The sequence below is a fragment of the Nicotiana attenuata genome, unplaced genomic scaffold (genome assembly GCF_001879085.1).
Source record: "Nicotiana attenuata strain UT unplaced genomic scaffold, NIATTr2, whole genome shotgun sequence".
Classification (NCBI taxonomy): domain Eukaryota; kingdom Viridiplantae; phylum Streptophyta; class Magnoliopsida; order Solanales; family Solanaceae; genus Nicotiana; species Nicotiana attenuata.
The window spans coordinates 68,444-87,262 of NW_017673503.1; the positions used below are offsets into that span (position 1 = coordinate 68,444).

Consider the following 18,819-nt stretch of genomic DNA (forward strand, 5'->3'; position numbering starts at 1 on the left):
CAATTTCTCTATTTTACGAATTTTTTTAGCACATTAATACTATAGTCCGGACAAAAAAATAACAAATTAGTTAAATTGCAAAACAATCACAAAATAACATATATAGAGCACATAAAAAACAACTAATATGCATTTTTTGTACAAGTTTTAACAAAAACTAAGTCGAAATACCTCGATTTAAGGTTTTTAGAAAGTCGAAGATTTTGTGATTTGGAGCCGAAACAAGCAACAATGTCCGAGATAACGCCTTAGCTAGCATGTGAGACCGAGAATCTTTACTTTTTGTGGGACGGGTGAGCTCCACTCAAGCTTTTTTGGATTAAAAATGGGGGGAGGGGGGGGGGGCGATGATTTTTAATTTGGGGGTGGGGGTGGGGGGTAGGGGGTTCGACTTCTGTTCTGTTTTGGGGAAGATGAAGACGACTCTTTATTATATTTATAGCGTCTTTTGTTAAGACGCTATATATATAACGTCTTAACAAAAGACGCTATATTTTTCCGCTTAAATTAATTCAAATATAGCGTCTTTTTGAAAGACGCTATACTTAAACTGGCCAAACGACCGTTAAAGTATCTATCAAAAAAAGTTATGTATATTTTGGTTACTAAATTTTTTTTCCACACATTTTTGTTCTTTGAGTCCAAAAGAATCACATTTTGATTCCGGACTCTACGGATTACAAGCATTTCGTGGTAGGTGTCAGTCAACGTAACGAAATATACATCAGTCACATGCTTTTTCCTTTCTTCTGTCCCTTATCTTCTACAGTATATCAGATCTAAAAGAGAAGCAAAATCTTAATAGATTGAAAAACCCACTGTTCTTATAGAAATGGCTGACTATGACAGAGCAAAAGAGCTCAAGGCTTTCGACGACAAAAAAACCGGAGTAAAAGGACTTGTTGATGCTGGAATTGTTCATATTCCCGAAATCTTCGTCACACCAACAATAGAAAATGAGTTCAATGCTAAAAATCTTGATTTGTGTTCAGACGTTAACGTTCAAATTCCGATTATAGATTTCAAGAACATAAAGCATAATGATTTTCAACGTAGAAAAATCGTTGAAAAAATTCGAGAGGCATGTGGGACTTGGGGTTTTTTTCAAGTTTTAAACCATGGTATACCTCAACATGTTATGGATGAGATGATCAAAGGAGTTAAAAGATTTAACGAGCAACCAAATGAGAAAAAGATGGAGTTTTATTCTAGGGATAATTTGAAGAAGGTGAAGTTTAATAGTAATTTTGATCTTTATCAGTCTAAGGCTGCAAATTGGAGAGATACACTAGCTTGTGTCATGGCTCCTAATCCTCCTCGTAATGATGAATTACCAGTTGCGTGCAGGTAATTAACTTTTCTGCTAATACCCTTTTTGATATGCTGTAGAAATTTTAGTTGTTCTAATAGAAGAATAGTAGTACAACTTATGAACTATGCTACATACGGTTCCTTTTACTTTTAGGTAGTGCAGAATTTTGGGAAGAAAAGAGCGACCCGAGATGAAGGACCGTTTGGATATATATTCTCAAATATTGTTTGACAAAGTTGATTTCAGTGAAGTTTGATTTAAAGTTGAAAACATATTTGGACATGAATTTTAAGGGCTAGTTTTGACATGTTAAAAAATCCTTTTTTTTTTTCCAGCAAAAAAAATCTCAAATGGTTATAATTTGGCCCAAAAAAGTCTTAAGCTATATTTTGAATTTGAAATTTTGGTTTTCAAATATTTTTTTAAAAAAATTTGATTAATTCCATAAACAAATACATATTTAAAAAAAAATTCTTTTGAAAAAAAGCTTTCAAAACTTATGATTGAAGAAAATGGTTCCTTTTTTTTTGGGCTTTTAGTTAGGTGGAGAATTTTGCGTGGAAAGAGAGAGCAATTTTTCTTGAGTTTCCAAATCAAGGTGTCTTTCCATTTTCCCTTTTTGTGCTAAATAACTGACTGTTGTATCTTTGATTTTGTGTTTTGGTGAATGTTCTGCTATGTCTTTTTTAGCAATTAAATTTGATTAGGGACAGTGATCCATGATGAAATGAGGTATTCACCTAAGTGATTTTCTATTTGTAGTTAAAAAGTAAGGTAGGTTAATCCACCGTGATATTGTTGATTGACATGTATACTTGACATGTAGGCATGCTAGTGTTAACGAAAGGATAAAGCGAGGTTGGAATGGGGTATAGTAAGTGCGCCACTAGTAGTGTTCACTTCTAAGGCTTCTGCTCAGGGGCGGATGTAGCCCTTTAGCTATGGGTTCATAAGATGAACCCGTAACTTTCGACACAGAAAATAAATATATATGTAAAAACTTACTAAAATCTTGACAAATATCATATTTGAGCTTATAATTTAACAGTACAATGAGTTCAATACTGGAAATCATAGAAGCTGAACCCGTTAAATTTAAATCCTGAATCCATCTCTACTTCTGCACCTTCTCTACCAATGAGAAATTACTCATTCAAAAAGCAAAAATATCCGGAAAGTCATTTTACTATTATCTCAGATAGGAAATATATGATTGGTCATGTTATACCAATATGTTTTTACTATGCAGCTTTTCTCTGTTGTGTTTTACTTTAAATGTGTAACTCTGTTGTTTGTTTTTTTCTATTTTAGGAAGGAATTACTTGAATATTCAGAACATGTTAGAAAGTTGGGCCATACAATATTTGAGTTACTAGCAGAGGCACTTGGACTGAAGCTAAATCACTTGCTGGAAATGGAATGTGCAAAAGGGCATTTCATTCTCAGTCATTACTATCCACCTTGTCCTGAGCCAAACAAGACTCTTGGTATTACAAAGCATACTGATCCAGATTTCTTCACCATTCTTTTACAAGATCACATTGGTGGCCTTCAAATTTATCACCAAAATCAATGGATTGATATTCATCCGGTGACCGGCGCGCTAGTCATCAATCTTGGAGACCTTTTGCAGGCAAGTATACCTAAAACAAATTATAGTAGTCTAGTAACCCTGACTCTGAGGCGGATCCAGAGTGTTTAGGAGTGAGTTCAGTCGGACACATCATTTTTTCAATAAAAACTGTAAGCTATGTTTTTCGGGCTCTTCACAAATGTTGTAGGGTGCGCGTCGGATCCTCCAAAAGTAGTGCATTTTTAAGGATCTAACAAGGGTACGGCTACAATTTTGTAGAGTCCGAGTAACATAGCTGAAAAGTATATAAATGCTATGTTTTGGATCTATGTTTTTAAAGAATGTAGGATTTTGAACCCTTTAAGTTTAAATTCTCTCTCTATTTGCTGGTTTTCACGTTGCCGACGTTATCTCTCTTTCTTTCTTGCTTACTCTGATATTACTGCGCCACTGTCTTTTTTCATCTTCTTTAGCCGAGGGTCTATCGGAAACAGCCTCCCTAAGGTCTGCGTACACACTACTCTCCCCATACCCTTCCCGGACACCATTTGTGGGATTCCACTGGGTTGTTGTAAGTTTAAATTCTGAAATTGCCTCTATCTTTAATCTGTAAGTATTTTTATGGTGTTGGATTCTCTTTCTCCACTTGAAGTAAGGACATCTTTTGTTTCAAGGGGACAGTCTAATAATGGCCAAAAGGTTACAAACATGAACTGCAGTATACAACTGAAATATCAGTAACCTTATGACTGTTACAGCTAAAATGGACCTTCCTACTCTCTGTTAATCATGTGAAAAGTAAAAAAATAATGATAACTTTAATGTTATGTTTGACTTGAACAATTTTGGTGTTTCCACCAATGGTTGGGGTGGGGTAGATAGAATATCTCTCCATCCTTAATCAGAGGTCTCGAGTTCGAGTCCTAGGAATGGGAAAAATCCTGATAGAGTGCTTATGCTGCACGAATCTCCATTCTTAATCAGAGGTCTCGAGTTCGAGCCCTAGGAATGGGAAAAATCCTGATAGAGAGTGCTTATGCTGCACGAATCTGTATTAGTTGGTGTTCCAATGCGGGAACTAGACACCGGAAAGGAAACCAAAACAAATTTGGTGTTTGGTTTAGCTTTAGAAGTGGTTTAAAGCTCTTTTTTTTGTAAGCAGGATCCATGTTGATATTTGTTGTCAAGAAACAGTTTTCGTTTGGACAAAACATTTTAGACAATCATTTGTGAATTGTTAACATCATTTTTCTGCAATATTGCAGCTTCTCTCAAATGACAAGTTCAAAAGTGCTGAGCACAGAGTATTGTCAAAACAAATTGGGCCAAGGATTTCAGTTGCATGTTTTTTCACAACTCAATTTCAGCCATTTGACAGACTCTATGGACCAATAAAGGAATTGCTGTCAGATGAAAATCCTCCTAAGTACAAGGAAACAACAGTGAGAGATTATGTTTCCTACTACAATTCCAAAGGACTTGGAGCTCGGCCTTCGCTTCTCCATTTAAGACTCTAGGAATTTTTTCTAAGTAGAGTTTATATATATGCTTTGAATATTGTATTAAAAAAATAAGCTTGAAAATGGATGGTTATTTCCGTAGATTGTGGCATTGTGCAGCACTTTGTTTCTCCAATTATCACAGATTCAAAATTCGAAGTTTGCATCAGAAAGATGGGGATGTGTAAATGAAGGATCCTCTGTTTTACCTTTTTTTTTTTCCTTTCTATTTTTCTATTTGATATCCTCAATTATTGATACGTACTTATCTGTATCAGTTTGTATTTGTGATATCCTGTAGATAAGGATAGCACTAAATATGGGATTGCTACAAATTAAGTGCCAACTAGAGATCAAAAAGCACTAGATATTTTCACTAAAGCAACTACGAGTAATATTATATATACTTCATCTTTTCTTCCTATACGTCTGAGCTTTTAGATAGGAAAATATTATGATTTGCAAACATATCATTTTCTTTCTTCCTCTCTATTAATCAGATAAAAAAGGCGGTCATACCATTGCATTACCCTAGCCACGCATACGATAATTTCCCTTTCAGAAAGTTTCTTGAAAAAACAAATCCCACTTCCTTTTCCCAGTTAGCATTTAGCAGCAGGAAAAAAAAGGGAATAACAAAAAGTGAAATATATAAAGAAGACAAAAAATAATTAGGTGGTTAAGGGAGTTAATGACTTTGGGTTTATTTTTTATTTAAAAAAGTGGAACTACGATGGGAGAAGGTGAAAACAAACGGATAATAACAGAAAGTAGATTCCATAGTGTTGTTAAACATGCTTATTAATTAGATGTTTCTAGGGTTGTGCATAATATAGTAAATATCGAATTGCAAACCAAAAATTTTGATATATGATATTCAGTATTTTGGTATTTGATATGGTATTTGGTTTGAGTTTTTAAAATAATTTGGTATTAAGTATCGTATTTAGTATTTTAAAAAAAATACCAAAAATATCAATACCATACCGAAATATATACTAAATTACACATTACAGATATTATTGATTAACATACTAAGTTATACAATACTTCTCTTTGGCATTCATGTTGAGGTTGGTAATAATGCTCATGTACTTATTTAAGAAAATGAAGGAACAAGGTAGGATGCAATTCTAATTCTTACGATCTCTAGGTTGCCAAGCAGTTTAACGTAATGTATCAACGGTTTTAGGGTGTTTCTTACTCCGTTTCTCTTGTATTATTATTGCATATGTTAGATTAGTCCTTGTATTCTCTAATTTCAACAATTAACTCTAAGCAAGTAGCATGATATTTTCAATGATCAAATGTATTTTTTTATGTACCTTTCTTTCTCTTAGTTGATACTTGATGGTTTTGGACAAAGATTTTGTCGACAGTCAGGTGAGCTTAGAACGTTTTCATTGAGTACTTTAATTAAAAATATTACAGTCTATGGTTCCATGCACTAGTTAATATTCAAGCTGAATAAACCGAAATTACTGAATCGAATAAACCGAAAGCGAAAGGAGAATAGTCGAACCGTACCAAATAGGTATTGGTAGCATTTTAAAAAATCGAATATCAAACCAAAATGACTTAATACCGTACCTTACCGATGAACACCCATAGGTGCTTCCTTATATTCAAGTAAAATATATTTCTTATCTCTCTCAAAGTAATTTGTTGCTATATATTGAATTGGAAATTATTTGTATAATAATAAGCAGTACAAGTCTAAGATTATCCTCTTCAAATCCACCACCTTAGGCTTTTGGCCACTAGTTAAACTATACTTTATACTGTTATAGACTAAAGGATTTATGGAAAAGATGGTTTCTAGGCAATGTAGTGTTTCTCCTTTTTGAAATATTAAACAATAACAACTACCACATATCTCAAAACTCAAAAGGACAATAAAAAAAGTAAGTACTTTGTTAGGTTCTTTTTGTCATCATTTTATATGAAGGAAACGCTTTTATTGTCTCCAATGTCATGGGGTTTGGACTATTGGAGTGTCAGTTAAAATCGAAATAAATTTACTACGATAATAAGATCATATATCACATAAAGAAACATAAAAAAGGTGAGATAACTAATCTTGAAAACCAAAATAACCTAATATCGAATCAAATGACCCCTTAATTTCTACAAGGTAATAATATGGTACGACTTACATTGAATACACAATGAAACCCACCAGCATCTTTTCTCTTTTACACTTCTGAACCTTTTTCCATTTGATCTTATGGATTTTTAGTTCGTTCTCTGAAGAAGCACCTAACAAAAAGTTACGTTTTTATAATCTTTTAATTTTTAATTGATTCAGTCATTAGTCTCGATTGAGAGGATGAAATTTTGTGAATTGATTCGACAAGCTCTTTGTTGGTATTTAATTGAGAGGATGAGATGTTGTCTTTCTATATGGTTTTGAGCATTCTCATTTCAAGAGCGCTAACTGTTGATATTGAGTTAGCCCAAATATCTATTTTCTTGATCATATGATATCAGAGTCAAACTCATCTCTAATTCTGAATTCTTATGCTTATGTTATCAACGGTTCAAATCTCCAACTATAGACATGTTGGTGTTAAAGTATTAGAAAATAATATGTTTTAAACAATTCTCACGTCACGATAGAATTTTGAATTTGAGTTTGGAAGAATGTCCTTTTTCTTAAAATAGTCTGCATTAATTATAATAAAAATATGAATGATACGGTTTATGCTTTTCATAACCAGTTGTTGCTTCAAGAGTAAGTTCACCAATTTTTGCAACCCCTTGTTAAGTTGCTATAAAATATAATATAATAATATATATACCACTATTAGGTATTGAAAGGGAATCCTTTTTTAATTGAAAGTTATCCCCTCGATTAAGGAAATTTGGACCACAAATTATAGCGTTAATTAGTAGAATAAATAGCTTATGATGGAGAGTAGAATCTCACTGTTGATAAGATCAAACTTTATATGAATAGAAAACTTAATCAACGGTGACTTTTAATTAACTTCTTATTTGTTTATATTCAGCCGTTTTTTCTCGACGAATACATCGAGTCATAAGTTGTTTCTTTACCTAACTTATGGCTTTTTATTGCTTCTCTTTACCCAAATAATGATGGTTTCTTCCACGGTTCTTCACATAGTAGCCGGCCATATTTATTGTTTATTTTTTCTAGTCATATATGTTTGACCAAAGAAATTAGAACTTTTTTGATTAAATCATTTAATGATAATGATGTGGTAAATCTTAGTCAAGCATAACCAAATCTAGATCAAGTGATGGAAGAAGTAAGCAAGATGAACAATGCTATCTAATACGTAGGATTCAAGTAAATGCTCATAATGCGACAACTTAAATGCACAATCAATCTTAGTAAATACGATCGGCATAGAAAAGGAATTAGTATGAGATGATTGAAGAATCTTTGGATCTTCCCAATATCGTATAATGATGTATATCTATTTTCGGGCAATCAATGAACAAGGCAGCTTTTGTATTCACTCTCAGATGAATCTTTTTACAAAGTGTACTTTTGTCTTTTTTGTGCGGATCCCCTTCTTCTTCACTAACCCTCCCTATTTATAAGGGTCAATCTCCCAGGAAACCCTAAAAAGTACAACATACAGAATATTTGAAAAGCATATTCTTATTGTCTCCTATTAAGTTTAAACTACTGTTGATATCTCGTCTTGACTGACCGTTCTTGGTCGTCGACCATCAGATGTTGCCTCATGATAACCTCGTTCCCCGTCCCACTCGGTAACTGTCTTGGTTGCCAAATTTGGACCCATAAAGTTAGTCCCTCCGCTTGTTGAGGTCGTGGCCTTGTACGTCCTCTTGATAAGCGGATATTGCCTATACCCGTGGAGAAATTTGGCTGTTGAATTACGCCGGTTTGACGAGAAAAGGAAGAGCGGTGCGTTTCACGGCATCCTGGTTGGTGTAGCTTTATGGGGAAATGACGTCACACCCACGTGCGTCATCATTACGCATCTTCCCGAGACAGAGACTGATTGCTTGTCGCTTTGGTTTTGGTGCCATTGACAGCCTCCCGCTTTGGTTTTGGTGCCATTGGCAGCCTCCCGCTTTGATTCTAGCGCCACCCAACCCTATAAATGGGTGAAGGTTTTGTTTTTTCAAAGACTTTTAGCCATTTCCTTTCTTGTGTATGCATTGTCCTCTTTGATCATCTCTCGTTGGGTTTTAAGCTTTGTTTTCGTGTTGTTTCTTCTCATCTTTTCTGTTCAATCACCATTCTTCATTTTATGTTTAACCTCCATACCCTTCATCATCAAGATGCCCAGAACACATCGGACCCACGAGGAAATTTCTGACGCCGCCCCGTTATCTATAGCACCTCCTTCCGGTGGCGAGGATACGGCGGTTGAGGAGGGGGACAACTTTCCCATCGTAGAGGAGATACTCCTACGGAACCCTTTGTCCCGGAATGACTTTCATAAAGAACCTGTCTCTTCCCCTGTTCCAGTCGTTTCTGAAATCGAGCAGGCTCATATAAATGACCTCCGGTCTAAGTACAATATTTCTTCCCATTGTTGAGATGGTTCCGGCAGGGAGAGATCTCGTGGAGGTCCATAGATCAAGATATTGCGCTTTCTACGTATATCCCTTTGTGATCGGTCACACCCTCCATCTTCTTCCGTTAGCGGAGGAATTCTGTCGTTTCTATGAAGTCTGCCCGGCGCAACTATCTCCATATACGTATAAAATTTTTCTAGTACTAACAAAGTATGCGGAATGGCGGGGTGTGAAGTCAGCCTTCATCATATTTTACATTTATTTTCCCCGAGTTTCTACATGGGCACCATGGTACACCTGCAGCATCGTGGAACCGGGGGGTTGGTGGTTGGAACGGACGACCGGGCAAGCCGCAAATTCTGGCATAAGTACTTCTTCATTAGAATCGAGCACCTAGTGTCGGACCCTACTGGATTTCCAGAGTAGTGGAATCACAACCGTAGGTGTTGGTATTCGTTTGTTTATTTTTGTTCCCTCTAATTTGTACTTATTTTTGTCTTTTCTGTATAGCTGCGATACGTACCCCTCTTCCCGTCGTCGATATAGAGAACTGGGTAGCTCGCGTACTGCCTTATGTGGTGGGGACTCGAGACTGGCCCGCCTTCCTTAAACATTTTGGGCCGAGAGTTTCGTCCGGTGAGTGTTCCCTTTGTTTTGACCTTTGGTTGTTTGCCATCGTTTATTGATACGACATCTTTGTGATGATAGGTCGTAGGGCTTCCGGGAAGAAGGCCACAGTCCCGGCATTTCTCCAGGCCGTCACATCAGCAGGGATGCAATTTGCCTTAGCCGAGTCCGTTCGAGGATGCCGTGCTCAGTCTGTACCGGCTAGAGATTCTCCTCGAGACATCATTGTACGAGATGAGATCTCCTCTCGACCCATTTTTCACCTCATGGACGAGCCCTCCGAAGGGGATGAATCTCCATCGAGGAAAAGGAGGAGGGTAGAGCTTGGGAAGGTCGTTGCCGCTGATACTGGAAAGAGCAGAACCGGTGCGTCAAAGGCGGCATCTTTGCCTAAGTCGGGCACAGGTGCCGTTTTTATGGCAGACGCCATTTTGGCGGGGAGGTCCCCCAGGGCTGAAGGGATACATCAAGGCGGGGGATCTGTACGATCCGCAGAGGGTGGTGCATCGTCCGCCGTCAGAGGAGGCGGAGTCGAGCATGCTGAGAATGACGGTTCAGGTTCGGATGTCGATCCAGACGATGTCCGAGCTTACTTGGCGCATCATACTCGTGTAGAAGTGAGGACGGAAGGTCTTGAGCGACACATAGTTGTTCCTGTGGATTACCACTTGTTGTTGAACTGTGAGCAGGCGGCGTCGGTATTCTCCCCTTTGTGTACAGCTTCCGAGAGCGCGACGCTTAAGCCGATGAGCGATGTAGAGCTTTCGCGGAGTATTTCCGGTATGGCTCTGCGGGTAAGTGCTTTTCTCTTTTTCTTTTTGTTTTTGGATTCGTTTTGTGTACTTAACCTATTCCTTCTCTTGGATTTGCTTTGCATATTAGACCCTCATCATGGAGGTTGAGCGCGATCGGAGAGATAGATGGAGAACGGCTATTTTTGGGAAAATGGCCAACAAATATAAGGAGTACCGTACCAAACATCGTGCATTGGCCGATCTTTTCACCCAGGACAGTGATTTTCAGTTGTTCCGTGATGGGCTCAAGCAGAAGGAGAAACAGTTGGTGCAGATGGTCGAGGAGCTGAGAGAGCGAGATGAAGACCTGATGAAGGCCATTGCCCGATGCAGCAAACTCGAAGCGGCTCTTAAGGCCAAGGAAGATGAACTCGAGATGAGTAAGGGGGTGATGGCTCAAAACGCCGACCTTCAAGTGTAGGTGGCCAACTTAACTGTCGAGCTTGACAGGAGGATAGCGGAAGCTGTCGACCTTAGGGGCGAGCTGAACTCTTAGACTGATGGATTGGCTTGTGCTGAGACGGATAGGGCGACTGCCTTCTCTGAGGTAGTGCCTTTGGAAGATGCCTTTCGTGTTTGTAGATCAGAATTTGATAAGGAGATGGAGGCGTCTACGCATAAGGTAGCGAGATTTGAGAGACGTATCCAAGATTTGGAGGCGGAGTTATCCGTGTTAAACGAACAACTTAATGCTTTGAAGGCGGGTGATGGGCGACGGCAGTCGCAACCCTCTACATCTCATGCTTCGGCCAACCCTGTCGTGCCACGAGATTTGTATGAGATGTGGGTACATGCCGAAGCTCAGCTTGACGTGTATAAGTCTCTTCATGCCGACGGGAGGATGTATGAGGCAGAACTTCGAGATGTGCGTGTTAAAGCGCGTACGGCTCATGAGGCATGCGATTATGATCCCGGCACGCCTGGTGGAGATGATGTTGATTCCGACGATGCGTACAAGTTCGCCTCCGATTCTTGGAACAGTGAAGTGTATGCCACTGGGGATGATGTGGCATAGGTTTTCGTTGTATTTATTTTTTCTTTGCTATTTTTGTGAGGGCGTCCTTGAGCCCTTTGTAAAAAAGACTTGTAACATATTAGCTGTAATGGAAGAGTTATTTTTTGCTGTGTACCTCTGAGTTTTTTTTTGTTGTTTATTTGGCGATGGCCTTTGCCGTAAGGGTGTTTGTTTCGAGTTAATGTCGAAATGTTAACCCGTCGTGTTTAGAACAAGGTCGAACTCTTCTTTTTTAGGCGATGGCTTTTGGTCGTAGGGGTGTTATTTCGAGCTTGCCGAAATGTTAACCCGTCGTAGTTCGAGAGATGTCGAACTCTCTTCTTTGCGACGGCCTTAATCTTAAGGATATTATTTCAAGTTTGGCGACGGAGATCGATGGAGAGAAATGTTGAGTAGAAAATGTTGCTTTATTTCATTTATTGAAGTGTTGTACATGTCGATTTCATACACATTGGAGAAGTTTCCTTGTATCTAGTCCCTTCATCGCTCGGCCTGGAGATGTCATCGGCAGGCGGGGAGATGAATCATACTTCGAACTTCGAGACGTCCCCCCCATCGCCTCGTTAAAAACCTCCCCGAGAAAACTCAATTAGGACAAAACCCGAGTGAGGGAAAAAGAGTACGACTTGGGTGGCGTCGTTCATTTTTCAGAAGTGAAAGTATTTGAGATGAGCGACATTCCAGTTGTTTTGTAGTAGTTTTCCCTCCATTGTTTCTAGTTGGAATGCCCCTTCGCTTGCTGCCGCTGTAATTTTATATGTTCCGTCCCAGTTGGTTCCCAGTTTTCCTTCTTTTGGATCTTTGGATGCTAGTGTTTTGGCCTTGAGGACGTAGTCCCCGACTTTGAGTGGTCTTACTTTGGCCTTTTTGTTGTAGTACCTTTCCGCTTTTTTTTTGGGCTACCATTCTTACATGAGCCATATCTCTCCGTTCTTCCACTTCGTCCAAGTCTTGTATTCTGTTTTCGTCGTTGTTTGGTCCACTCTTATTGGAGTATCTCAGGCTGGGTTCTACGACCTCAATAGGTATGACAGCGTCAGTTCCGTAGACTAGCAAATATGGCATTTCTCTTGTGCTGGTTTTTGGTGTGGTGCGATAGGCCCATAATACTTCTGGTAGCATTTTTGGCTATAGCCCTTTGGCGTCTTCAAGTTTTTTCTTTAGTATATTCAATATTGTTTGTTGGAAGATTCTGCCTAACTGTTGCTAGCAGGATGGTATGGCGTGGAGAGTATCCGCTTGATGCGCAATTTTTTGAAGAACTCGGTCGTTTTTTTCCGACGAACTAAGGCCCGTTGTTGCAGTTGATTTCTTTGGGGATCCCGAAGCGGAATACGATGTTTTTCCTTATGAATGCGATGACTTCTTGTTCGCGTATTTGGGCGAATGCACCTGCTTCCACCCATTTTGAAAAGTAGTCAATTAAAACTGAAGGGAAGCGTGTCTTACCTCGACCTGTTGGTAGGGGTCCAATGATGTCTATTCCCCATTTGATGAACGACCATGGTGAAGTGACGGAGTGCAGGAGTTCGCCCGCTTGGTGTATCATTGGTGCATACTTTTGGCATTGCTCACATTTCTTGACGTAATCCGTTGCTTCCCTTTTTATAGTGGGCCAGTAGTATCCTGCCCGAATGAGGCATCTGACGAGGGCTCGTTTGCTTGGATGGGCATCGTAGTGGCCCTCATGTACTTCTTCGAGCACTCTCCTTGTTTGATTTGGTCCAAGGCATTTGGCCAAAGGGCCGCCAAACGTCCTTTTGTAAAGGTCGTGATTTATGAGGCTGTACCTGGCCACCTGTATTCGAAGCTTTTTGGCTTCTTTTTTGTCTTGCAGGAGTGTTCCCTCTTGCAAATATGTTATGATGCGGTTGCGCCAATCCCGAGTTAAATTAGTAGAATGTACCTCGACTTGGTCTATTGATGAGTGGAGGAGGGTGACCACGTTTTCCTTGGTGATACTTTTGGTTGTGCCGCCAGTTTAGCAAGACCGTTTGCTTCGTTGTTTTATGCCCGGGGTATCTGGTCGAGTCGGCATTCGTCGAATTCTGGTAGTAGCTTATGGATTTCCGTCAAGTATTTCTGTATCCTCTGCTCCTTTGTTTGGAAAGTCCATATAACTTGGTTTACAACGAGTTGAGAGTCGCAGCGGAGGATGACTCGTCGTGCACCATATTTGAGGGCCAATTTCAGTCCTGCAATTACGGCCTCATACTCGGCCTATTTGTTAGTCATTTCAGGACACCGTATGGATTGGCAAATTACTTCGCCTGTTGGGACTTCAAGTACTAGTCCCAATCCAGATCCCGACGCATTAGATGCGCCGTCAGTGTAGAGTACCCAGAGGTCGGGTTGTCCGGGGGAGGTGCGAAGTGCTTCTTGCTCGACCTCGGCAGTGTTTCTATGCTGAAGTCGGCGACGAAATCGGCGAGTACTTGCGACTTTATCGCAGTTCTCGGTTGATATGTTATATCGTGCTCGCTCAATTCTATGGCCCATTTGGCCAATCTACCCGACAATTCGGGTTTGCGCAGGATGCTCCTAAGGGGAAAATTCGTTACCACCTTTATGGCGTGACATTGGAAATATGGTCTAAGCTTCCATGAAGCTATGACCAACACTAGAGCCAATTTTTCGAGGTGGGGATACCTCGTTTCGGCATTAATTAGGGTTTTGCTGACATAGTAAATCGGAGATTGCATACCTTTGTTTTCGCGGACCAAAACTGCGCTTACTGCGACTTCGGAGACGGCTAGGTAGACAAGGAGGCATTCGCCTGGATCTGCCTTGGCGAGTAATGGCGGCGAGGACAAGTATGTTTTCAGTTTTCTTAGGGTGTCGACACATTCTGAATTCCACTGGAGCCCGTTGTCTTTCTTTAGCACATTAAAAAATTTATGGCATCTATCCGATGATTGTGAGATGAATCTTGAAAGGGCAGCTATCCGACCCGTCAATTTTTGTACCTGCTTTTTGCTGGTTAACGTTTTGGATATTCCTTCGATGGCCTTGATCTGGTCTGGATTGACCTCGATGCCTCTTTGTGATACCAGGAAATCGAGAAATTTCCTTGCTTGAGCTTGAACTGACGTCAGCCGTTGGATTGGGCCATTGAGGTCATCCTCGTTGGCCCTTACCTCGGTGCAATAGGCATTGTGGATTTCTTCCCAAGAGGTGGGAGGATATTTCATGAGCCTACTTAACAGCTTTCTAGTTGCTCTCGACCCATTCCTGCTTACATTCTGGAAGGCTGCTACCGCCATCCCCTCTGACACATTCAGCAAGCTCATTCTCACCCTGTTAAACTGGGCCAGGAAGTCCCTTAGTCCCTCGCCGTGCGTCTGCCTGACAGCGAACATGTCGTTTACCCTGGCTTCCGCCTTTTTAGCACCTGCGTGAGCAGTGACAAACTTGTCCGCCATTTCTATTGACCGTGCTGGTAGTTGCGAGTACCACGTTAGGGCTCCCCCTATTAGGGTTTCACCGAATTTTTTCAGTAGCTCCGATGGTACTTGTTCTTTCGAAAGATCGTTGCCTTTTATGGCTGTGACGTAGTGGATGATGTGATCTTATGGGTCTATAGTACCGTTATATGTCTTCAGGTATGGTGGCATTTTGAAGGTTTTTAGAATGGCGTGGGGGGGGGGGGCTGCTTCCTTGTTATAGGGTTGCTCAATGAGCCGACCAACGTCCCGTTTTGGTAACAGCTTTTGGGTGCCTGGTATTTTGTCGACCCTTTCTTGATGCTCTTTCATCTGGTCGCAAAGTGCCTTATTCTCATTTTCCATTTCCTCCATTTTCTTTAGAATGGCTGCGAGCGCGTCACTACCTGCGTCAACAGTAGAATGAGTGTTACTTGTGCGGGGGACATCTTGTTCGTCAGCGAATGTCGCGACATCTATGTGTGCAATGTCTCTGTTCTCCCTTTGAGCGGGTTTATCAAGTATGTTGTTTAGAGTGTTTGTTATCCACTCTTCCAGTAGTCTCTTTACCGCCAGTGGTGCCTCTCGTGTTGTAGACGTAAAGGCCTCTTTTTCGCGCGAAGTAGTTACGCTTTCGTGCGGGGGAGGTGAAGTGTCTCTCCCAGGTGTAGCGTTTGGTGTCATGTTTTCGTTGTCTTCCCCGCCGTCTTCATTGATGGTGTTCAGGATGTTGGCTGTGACACCTGCTATTGCTTTTAACCTTGCATCTTCTTTTCCTTCCATTGTTAGTTTATGCGAAGCTGGGAAGAGATGGCTATACCTTTTTATGATCTAGATGAAACTAAAATTTAACTAAAGAAATCCCCACAGACGGCGCCAAATTGTTTGACCAAAGATATTAGAACCTTTTTGATTAAATCAGTTAATGATAATGATGGGGTAAATCTTAGTCAAGCATAACCAAATCTAGATCAAGTGATGGAAGAAGTAAGAAAGATGAACAAATGCTATCTAATACGTAGGATTCAAGTAAATGCTCATAAATGCGACAACTTAAATGCACAATCAATCTTAGTAAATACTATCGGTATAGAAAAGGAATCAGTATGAGGTGATTGAAGAATCTTTGGATCTTCCCAATATCGTATAATTATGTATATCTCTTTTCGTGCAATCAATGAACAAGGCAGCTTTTGTATTCACTCTCAGATGAATCTTTTTAAAATTTTTTGTGCGGATCCCCTTCTTCTTCACTAACCCTCCCTATTTATAAGGGTCAATCTCCCAAGAAACCCTAAAAAGTACAACATAAAGAATATTCGAAAAGTATATTCTTTCTGTCTCCTATTAAGTTTAAACTACTGTTGACATCTCGTCTTGACTGACCGATCTTGGTCGACGTCCTTCATTTCGACGGCCATCAGATGTTGCGTCATGATAACCTCGTTCCCCGTCCCACTCGGTAACTGTCGTGGTTGCCATATTTGGACCCATACAGTATATAAATTATATATTGATTATATACGATTATATACATCTTAAATATAGTTAATATATATTATATCTTCACCGGCTATTTTTAATTTTAGCGATTGAGTGAGGGGCTAAACGGTTTAATTCTTCTTCTTCTGCCCCCTACTTTGGGCTGGCCATTCAAAATGCAGCAAAGACATGAGGTTAGAAAGTTTAGGTTTCTCCATATTTCAATTGAAGAAATAGGCACCAAGGATTAACTTTAAGTGTTTTTTAAATGAAAATGAAGTAACCAATGTTCACATTAATTGAACCAAATATTACCTATTTATTTGTTGAAAAAAAGGATAACTTGCTTACACCGCACCCACACACGGGGTAGATGTAAGGTCTAAATTGAATTCCTCAAAATCAATTTCATGAAGAAGGGCAACCCAAAATTTTTTCAAAGTAAGCCCTTGGGGCTTGTTTAAGAGAAATGACACCAGATAGTCACTCTAAAGGGCTGCTATTTAGGAATTAGTCAGTGTGCCCTGAATTTTAGTTTTTGGGTTCAATTTTTAAGGACAAAAATGTCCCGAATTGTCCTGAAGTTAAGATTTTAGTTTAAAATTAAGGACAAAATAAATACTGGCTAATTTCTAAATAGCATCCCTAAGAATGATGCATTTTCCCTGCTTGTTTAGGACCACACAAACATAGTGATGAAATTTAGGATTTGTGAATCCGGGTTGGTGTACCCTTTAGACGATGCAATAATTATAACAAATCTTATTGTGGTATATTTAAAATGGATTTGTATGGGTCAAAATTTGCCTTCAAGAGATTTAACGCGAAGTAGTGTTACGAAATGTAATATGGCCGAGGTCGACAGTGAGAGTCATAGCCGAGCAGTCAATAACGGCCGAGGTCAAGCATCAAGAGCAATAGTAATAACTAGTTTTGTAACAGAATCTCTAGGGGAATATTCAGTTGAATATTCTTTTCATTTGTACCTTTAGGGTTGACTGGGAGTATGACCCATATAAATAGATAGAGAGATAAGGTAAAAGGCATGCAATATTCTCTCATAAGAACACTCTTTGAAAAGCAAACTCTCTCTAGAGAAATACAAACGTTACCTTTCTGAAGAGATTCGATTGTCTATTATTCCACACATTTCCATCAAATCCGAGAAGGGTCCCAATATCCTAGTATTTGTCTATCATTCATCCTTGTCAGAAGGAGAAACCATCCACCTCATTTAATACTGGGTCGATTCATCTCCTTATTTTCTTTAATGCCATTTATTGCTATTTATTATTTGATATCATTAATCATCTTGGGATATTGAATGCATGCAATATCAAATCTCTTACCACCGCTATTCTACGTTATTCGTGTCAACCGATTATAGATCTAGAGTAATTATCATTAACTAGGTTTAACCCCTCATTACATAAAATTAACTAGTTAAATCAAAGGTTTACACTTTTTGGTCAAACAATTTGGCGCCGTCTGTGGTGATTTCCTAGCTAAATTTTTAGTTTACTTTAGATCTACAACGAGCATGGTTCAAAAAAAAACTCCTACTTTCTTGTACACACAGATCTGACATGGTAGGTAACGGAGAAGAATGAATGAAGGCGGTAGCTGATCTCGCCACCAACCTCTTAAACACCATCAATGAGGTTTCTGAAACAGAAAGCGAAGATATAATGCCTAACGTCTCTCCCAGGCAAGGTGGGTCGCCCATTCCACACGGCAGTATCACAGCGTCCCGTGATAAAGGAGTTTCCACGTCCACAATGGAAGAGGCGCCACCAGCAGTGAAAAAATTACTTGAGGCGTTGTTGACTAACACGCCGACCAGCATCCTCGACAAGCCCGCCCATGAGGCGGCTAGAGAAAATACAAGGACTTGTATTGCGCCAACAACTATCGAGCAACACGGCCCTCCCACTCCAGTAACATGTATTAATCACAATGTTAATACTGTAGGTGATGACACCTTCACGTCCAATCTGAAAAAAATGGAAGAAATGAAAAATGAAAACAAAATGCTTCGGGATCAAATGAGAGAGCACCAAGAGAGAGTTGAAAAAATATCGGGTCCCCCAAAACTCTTGCCGAAAAGAGATGCTGGTCGGTTCGTTGAACAGCCCTACAGTGATGAAGTTGTCCCGCATGCCATACCCAAGACCTTCAAGATGCTGCCATATCTAAAGATATACGACGGTACGGCCGACCCCGAGGATCATATGACTCACTATGTCACCGCGGTAAAGGGTAATGATCTCGCCAAAGAGCAGGTATCCTCCATCTTGTTGAAAACGTTCGGTGAAACCCTCACCGGAGGAGCATTAACTTGGTACTCGCAACTGCCCGCACGCTCCATTGAAACATTCGAAGAGATGGCCGATAAGTTTGTAGCGGCCCATGTTGGGGCCAAAAAGGCGGAGGCAAGAGTGAACTATATATTTGCCATCAAACAATCGTCTTTAGAGGGGTTGAGGGAGTTCCTCGCTCGTTTCAACCGAGTAAGGATGACCTTACCTAATGTATCAGAAGGCATGGTTGTAGCAGCTTTCCAAAACGGGCTTA

At 40.0% G+C, this 18,819-nt stretch overlaps 1 protein-coding gene across 1 annotated transcript; it reads left to right on the top strand.

Moving 5' to 3' along the window:
• Window positions 1-707: 707 nt before the first annotated feature.
• LOC109216560 (1-aminocyclopropane-1-carboxylate oxidase homolog 1-like) lies at window positions 708-4,642 on the top strand. The gene is made up of 3 exons (XM_019380723.1): window positions 708-1,347; window positions 2,624-2,945; window positions 4,151-4,642. Exons 1-3 carry the CDS (start codon window positions 833-835, stop codon window positions 4,400-4,402), a joined length of 1,089 nt encoding a protein of 362 aa, XP_019236268.1. The 5' UTR covers window positions 708-832; the 3' UTR covers window positions 4,403-4,642.
• Window positions 4,643-18,819: the final 14,177 nt, after the last annotated feature.

Coding starts and splice junctions, on each gene's coding strand:
- LOC109216560 (XM_019380723.1), top strand. CDS start 833: ATGGCTGACTATGACAGAGCAAAAGAGCTCAAGGCTTTCGACGACAAA. Junction 1,348..2,623: donor GAATTACCAGTTGCGTGCAG/GTAATTAACTTT, acceptor TTTCTATTTTAG/GAAGGAATTACTTGAATATT. Junction 2,946..4,150: donor ATCTTGGAGACCTTTTGCAG/GCAAGTATACCT, acceptor GCAATATTGCAG/CTTCTCTCAAATGACAAGTT.